Raw genomic sequence first — 7,630 nt, 5'->3', positions numbered from 1 at the left:
AAAGAAAAAAAAAAAAAAAAAAACAGGAGGAGGAGGAATAAAAAGGTATAAATCTCCACCTGCCTCATAAGCGTAAGCTTCAATCTCCGGGATAAAAAAAGGTATAAATCTAACAAAACAGGACAAAATATATATAGGACATGTATACTTTTTCTTGCTGTACAGGTGCCAGTACTGGGTTTTTCAGCCACACCCTACTTTCACTAAGCACAACAGTGATAGGAAAGCTGTCTGTAAGGAATGAAACGGAGGCTTAGAAATTGAGGGCAAACAGAATGTTCATTCTATAATTTAAAAACCCTTGGCATGGCAAATACTTCTGGGTGATGAGATTCTAAGTGATTTTTCTTTGGTTTAAGTTTTTCTGTACTTACCAAATACAAGTATTACTTTGCTCTTTTGATGAAAAAAACAGTTGTAAAACAGTTTAAATTCTCTATTCAGTAAAGAATTGTTCAAGAAAAAACTAAGGCGGTTTTTTCATTTGTTTTAGCCAAATCACTGACATATAGAACCAGAGTGCACATATAAATATGAACATTAATTCAGAGTAAAGAACAGGAATACTTCATTTATATAAGATGACAGATTCAGACATGCCGGAGGTCAAAAGTGGATATTCTAAATTGTTTTGCTAGTCAACATTGAGCTGGCTCCTATTTAAAGACATCTTCATATGTTTTAACTGATTTTCTGCCTTGTAGATTGAAGATGGAGCTCTCAAATGCTAAAAGAAAGTCCTGTATGACAAGGTTGGAGGCAGTGCTAAGAGTTATAAGCCTGAAATGAATCAAGCCTTCCAATGAATACCAGAGGGACAGGTTTTTTAACCGTTTGTCCCAACTGTTAATGTCAGACATTATGTCACATTTTTAATAAGTGTAAGAACTGGGAGTGTAGTTCAGTGGTGCAGCACTTGCCTAGCATGTGTGAGATCCTGGATTCAATCCCCAGTACAACAAAAATGAAAACAAAAACATTTTTAACAAATGGAGAAAACCAGGAGGGAGTTAGAAATGCTAAATGATGATAAAATAAGTTTCCTTTTAAATACCCAATCCCAGGTCAAATTAGATGCAGTATGCTTCTCAGGTAAGCTAAATACAAATCCTGGATTCTAAAAGAATAAACCAACTTCTTAATGATCACATAACTCAACTTGATTCTTTTCAAATCAGAGGGAAAAAATTGAGTAGGTTAGCATACCACAGTCCACAAACTCACCACAGCTCAGAACACTTACATGTCTTGGAGTGTTCGTGTGATAACATGTAATTGGCGAGAGGTGGTGTATATGTCAAACACTGCAATGCTGCATTGGCAAAACAGGTATTACCCAAATTCTGAAGCCCAGCGCCAACTCTATGAGTTTGTTGCCACTTAAGACAAATCTTCTCTGATGGAAATAGAATTTTCTGTGGCGGAGCAATGCCATCACCTAGGGCTAGAAAAATAAACAGCAAAGATTTAAAAACAAAACTTGACATACTTCTAAAGCCAAATAAATCAAAATTCTAAATCTCATTATCACTGCCAGAAATACAAGGTTAGAAAGGGACATTTAAAAAGACAACCTAGAATATGAGAAACTATTCAGTTTCTTCAATAAATAAATTGCAAACAAAGTGGGGAGGTTTACAAATTAAAAGAAATTTCACAGACATATCCACAAATGCAAAGTGCAGACTCCATTTGGTTGCTGCTTTCAATGACTACTGAAAACAAATTATATAGCCAGGCATGATAGTGCACACCTGTAGTCACAGCTGCTCAAGAGACTGAGGCAGAAGGATGGCAAGTTTTAGGCCAGTCTGGACAACTTAGCAATAAATAAAAAAAATAGCTCAGCACTTCCTGGGTTCAATCCCTGGTATTCTAGTACTGAAAAAAAATTTTATGACAACCACAGACATCTGAATATTGACTAGATTTTTAACAGACATCTGTAACTTTTAAAAGAATTCTACACATATACACACTAAAATATTTAGAAATTAAATATGAAATATTGGATTTGCTTTTAAAATACTGGGGACAGGGTCAGTGGGTGAGCTGGCTCTAAGTTAGTACATGTCAAGAATGGCTGGTGACTTCATAGGAGTTCATTATAACTAACAGAATACATAAGATAACCCAATTCCCTTTAATATTTACTTTGGATGCCTGTTCAGTACCACCTCCATTCTTACCATCACAGCAGCTGAGCCTTCCCAGGGGTCATTTTCAGTTCTGATGGTTCATACTGATGTCCCCATTTACCACTAAGACTACTGTCTTTGAACCAGGCTGTTACTTGTAAGTGTACTACATATGTGTGTCCTAAAAAGGTTTGTATCTATTGTCAAGGCTTTTAAAGATTACTAGTAACTAAGAATACAAGTGATATTGAAGAAACTACTAGGAAAGTTCAAAATTACCAGTAGCAAAACTAATTTTTCAAAGGATGGCTAGTCTCTTGGTGTTATGAAAGGCAACGATGGCCTATAGTGGTTCTCTATTTGAGGGGATATTAATAATTATTTAATAGGCTTTGGCTTGATGGGAAATGAGCCTGTAAGACAAGAGTCCCCAAGAAGGACAGAGTGAGGAGATGTGAGCCAAGTCCTAAGGGAGAGAAAGGAAAACCCCAGCAACATGATAGGAGCTGGAGCCTTAAGGAAAGATGGCCTGTGGGAAAGTCTTCATGGTAAAGCCAAAGGATTGTAAAACTCTATGTGCAATATTCAATCAAACTGTCTGTGTTTTGTGATATATTTTAAACTAGACAACATTTCAATTAGCAACTAAGTCTAGTATTACCTTTCTTTGTATTTCAAATCTTCAAGACTTTTAATCCAAGTCTTAAAAGTACCAATTAAAAGCATCAATGTTTCATTTATATGGATGAATTTCAACAAATGTAACACTTATATTATCTGCTCTTTTCCAAAGATAGATACTGTATCTACTTAGGAAACTATAACTACTGGAAAACTGGAAATATAAAGCTTGGTCATCTCCATTCTCTTCAAGATAGTTTGTCCTTCAAAACATTACAAATAAAAAAACTTACTCATATTTTAGTAACAAGAGAATAATACCCTGTTAATAATGAATGTTATTAATGAATGCTAATAACGAATGCTTACTCACTAAAGGAAAATAATTTCTTTTTCATCAAATAATGCTGGCCACCCACGTGGCAATATCTCTTACTAAATAAGCCCCTCTCTGAAACTACCAACCCATTGACAGCATTCACACAGAAGCATCTGGCAATGTTTAAAAAAAAAAATAGTACCTTGATCCTTTTGTGGTGATAGCTCTGATTTATCAGGTACAGCCGGATTTGAATAGACAGCACCAGGTACTGGTCCTAAAGAAGGCGTGTGACTGGAAACATCACTCAATGCAGACACAGCACCCCAGCTGGCAGAGCCCGCATCCATGTCTCCAGGTGAGACTGCCTCAGAACTGCCAGGCTGATTCTGACAGGCTGAGAGGTCTGAAGATTCAACTTTGTCAACTATGGTCATTGTTCAATTCTGCAAGTCAAAAAGCCCACATTTATTTCATAAAGTAAGAAAAGTAATCTTTGGAATGTTTTCTATCCATTTTAAATTATTTTCAAACAAACTATCCAAGTATAAAAGCAGCAGTATTTTCTTTTTTTTTTTTTGCAGTGCTAGGGATTAAACCTAGGGTCTCACCCATGCCTGCCAAGCACTCTACCACTTAACTATATCCTCAGCCCTCTACTACTTTTTAATAATTTTCTTGGGACATTTAGAATCATGCTAATCCAAAAATATCAATAATTTTTCATTCAAAATCTTTAATAAAGGGCCAGGGATTTACCCCAGTGGTTCTGCCACCTGCCTCACAAGTGCAAGGTCCCAAGTTTGATCCACAGCTCCCCCCAAAAAAAAACTTTAATAAAGTATTTGAAGGCCTCCTAAAAGTATATTTCAGTTTATAATCACTTTAATTTCTAATTCTACATATACTCATATTTACTAAGTACCTACTTGTATCTAACACTGGGAACTAGTACTAATAAACTATTACACTACGTGAAGTTTTTGTTTTTTTTTTTTTTTTTTTTTTTTAGCTTAAAGTCCAAAATGAGAACAGGGCATAATGGTGCATGTCTATAATACTAGCACCATGAGCTGAGGAAGGAAAATCTCAAGTTTGAGACCAGCCTGAGCTACACAGGGAATTCAAGGCCAGCCCTGGACTATGTGTAAAGATTCTGCCTCAAAAAAGTACAAAACAACATTGTATGAAGTACATTATACTCTTAAGAAATTATAGTTATAGTAAGTCTCATCTTTGGAACAAACATTTTTCTGAAAAGAGGTTCATTTATACAGTATTACAATTTTTTTTTTTTTTTTTTTTTTTGGTACCGGGGATCGGACTTGGGTCCTTGCGCTTGCAAGGCAGGCTACCGAACCGCTGAGCTAAATCCCCAGCCCCCAGTATTACAATTTTTAAAATAAAACTTGTAGGACTTTTGACATCAAACTTGAACACAAATACATGTTATAAAAGTACTTAATTATAATTTTCTCTCTAAATCCTATTTTAAAGCTACTAACTAAGCACTGTTCAGGGGACTGTACTGATGGACAAACATTAACTTGTTTAATTTTCATAATGACACTATGAAAGATCACACAGGAATCCACAAGGTCTATGGGATTTAGCTCAGTGGTTCTACCACCTGCCTCACAAGTGCAAGGTCCTGAGTTCGATCCCCCGTACCAACAACAACAACAAAAAAGGACAAAGTCTTTGTAGATAGGGAAGGGTGGAGGGGTTAAGGGAGGGCAGGGTGATGGGGAAAAAATAAGAACCAAGATGGATTATGTAAAGGTGCAAATTTCCAATGATGAATGTCATTATATTGTACACCTTAAATGTACCAATAAAAAAAAACAAAACAAAACAAGATTTCACAAGGTTTATCAACTTGTTAGAAACTGGGACCAGGAGTAGCCAGGCCTCCTCCTCACTAGACCACCTTCAACAGAGTACTTAAAAGTTATGTTTCCTAGAGTGCCCAGGCAGCCAATCCAAGTATGCCACTATCATGGAGAAACTCTGCATGCATGGCACCAGTCCTGACCCTAGAGTTGGCACTCTGACCTAGTGACTGCCAGCACTCCCTATGATGTCCCCACCACACTCAGTTTATATTTCAGCCCCACTCTCTGGACTGTGCACATGCTATTCTTTTTAAAAGTCTACTTTCTTTCCTATCTTTTCCCCTCTGGCCAGTTAACATTTCTACTCAGGTTAGAGCTCATTTCTTCTGGGACACTTTCCTTGACAATTCCTTTCCCCTAAGATTAAGTTAAAAACCTCTCCTAGAAGCTCCTCCAGCACCCTTGTGCTGATTTCTACAGCAGCACTTTAGTATTTACTCTACAGCTATTTTACTTGGTGATCTCTAGTATGTTTTCATATCATAGTAGAGAACATATCATATGGTCATAAAAATATAACATTAAAAACAAAGCATATCATGTTTTTATATCATGACCTAGTATAGAGAAAACTTTTCACACATGTTCAATGAACAAAATTTCTGCAAACAAGGAAGTAACTAGCATTTGCTTCTAGCACCAGCTTATGTTAAATTACTTATATATGGCATCTCATTTAATCCCTTAAATACTCTTAGTCCACATATACTGAAATTTGAGCTACCTTTAAAGTACCCATATGCGGACATGGTGTATGCTGTAATCCCAGCACTCGGGAGGCCCTGGCAGGGGCATCACTATGAGTTCAAGGACATCCTGGGCTCCACAGTGAGTTCAAGGTAAGCTTGAACTATCTCAAAAAATAAACTGTCTCAAAAAATACCATGTATGTCCCACTTCAGCAAATATTACCGTGCACTTGGTGCTCACAGTAAGATTTTGTGTATAATTTTTAACTAAGCAAGATTGTTACCCAAACAGTACAACCTTAAAAGTTTGGGATGCTAATGGAGAAACAGAAAAGAAAATGTTAGATCTTAGTAAGCTTAAAAGATTTAATTTTTTAACTGTAAATACTTGACTCTCATTCAAGAAGAAAGCTTGAGTCTATCATTCTAATGAAGTTCACATTCTCCTGACCTATCAGCAGATATGGAAACGTGTTAGAAAAGAGACAGCAGAGTAGGAAAAGAAAGCCAAAATTAAGTAATAAAAAGGCTAATCTAGCCTTATGTATGATAATATAAAATAGCAACAAAAGTCTCGATTTTCCTGATAAACATTACTTTGGGACAATGATTAACAAATAACCAAATAAAACCATTTTATTTGCTCTAGAAGAGAAAAAGAAAACCTTAAATGAAAAATAAATGTAAGGAAAATACAACTCATCAGTAATAATATTATTACAAGTCTGGAAATATAAACCAAATTCATTGATTATATATCCAGGCAATGAAATCTTACTCTAAAACCATCAGTTATCAAACCAGACTCCATCTGCCACAGAGATGACCTTTCTTACAGCCAAACAATGTTAAGATTCAAATAGTTCCATGTTCTTTAATGTCAGTAAAGCTTCTAAAAACTACTGCTATAAATATCAAGACTTTTAAACTACTCCAATGAAAAGTTTAACATTCCTCTCAACACCTCCTAAAGATATACAAAAGTTACCAGAGCATGTTAAAAAAAACAGGAACACGAATCAAAGTTTGATGCATGTGTAAGAATGAGACAAATCAACTTCACAAATGTTACCTTTGCTTTAAGTGCAATTTTTTACTCAACAGCTTTAAAATCCCTGGTCCTTTACACACAGGTAAGTCTCCCTCCCTCATGGTGACCAAATGTTAAGAATGCATTTTTTTTCGTTTTAAAGAGTATCACTATTTAAACACTGTGGCACTTCACTTGCACTAAAGTACACATCAACATATTTAAACAGAAACTGTTACATTATAGTTCTTCATAAACAACGTAACACAGGTTTTTGTACCATTTCCGTTTTGAGACACACAAGTTTTAAAAGGACACAGCCTTGATTTTAATTATAGTTAAGTAAATAAAACACGATTAGCCTTAAATCTTTACAAACCAAATACTGTATTTAGAAAAGAAAGTGAAACTGATTCTAAGTAAAATCAAATGAAGCTGATTATTCATAAACCCTATGCACTTTGAATGAGTAGCACCGTAAAAAGTGAATTATTTTTACTCCAAAAATGCATGAGAGCCTGCAATACCGTTGCTCTTTTGAAAAAGAGGAGTTAGCTAAACAGTTTTCAACCACTTTCACCGTTATGGGAGTATATTTGCTTGAAATAACTAACATGTTTTCCCATAAACAAGACTCCCCCCACCCCCGGGAACATAAGAGCTATTCAACAAAAGTAATCTGAATGCATTCATTAGAGGTTAAAGTCCTGGGTGATAAAAGCTCCGTCCCGTCAAATTTTCATTTCAAATATCTGAAACTGATGCTCCACCCAACACACCCCCCCAGGCCCCGCAAGCCGCCTTTCCAGGTAAGTTGGCTCGTCCAGCCCCAAACATAAAGAGCGCGAGGGAGGCACACATGCTTTTAGGGACGCGCCGCCCGCCAGCCTCCCCTCCGTGCCCGCCTCGCCCAGTGTGGGCAGCTCGGACACCACGCG

The 7,630-nt window shown here is 36.4% G+C and overlaps 1 protein-coding gene across 2 annotated transcripts in view; it reads right to left on the bottom strand.

Moving 5' to 3' along the window:
• Nucleotides 1–7,630, bottom strand: part of Usp42 (ubiquitin specific peptidase 42) — a 45,388-nt gene that overhangs the window by 24,969 nt on the left and 12,789 nt on the right. The window contains exons 4-5 of one of the 2 annotated variants that reach the window (XM_010642762.2): nucleotides 3,281–3,524; nucleotides 1,244–1,444 (exon numbers count right to left, since the gene is read on the bottom strand). In XM_010642762.2, coding sequence (XP_010641064.1) covers nucleotides 1,244–1,444; nucleotides 3,281–3,515 — 436 coding nt within the window. In that variant the 5' untranslated portion in view covers nucleotides 3,516–3,524. Of the gene's footprint in view, nucleotides 1–1,243; nucleotides 1,445–3,280; nucleotides 3,608–7,630 lie in introns of those variants that run through there. The other variant, XM_019210469.2, reaches the window with a different exon arrangement.

The sequence above is a fragment of the Fukomys damarensis genome, unplaced genomic scaffold, assembly GCF_012274545.1.
Source record: "Fukomys damarensis isolate Sample0158 unplaced genomic scaffold, DMR_v1.0_HiC HiC_scaffold_17, whole genome shotgun sequence".
In the NCBI taxonomy this organism is placed as follows: domain Eukaryota; kingdom Metazoa; phylum Chordata; class Mammalia; order Rodentia; family Bathyergidae; genus Fukomys; species Fukomys damarensis.
The sequence above is the reverse complement of the archived record's forward strand: the minus strand, read 5'-3'. Positions and strand labels throughout refer to the sequence as shown.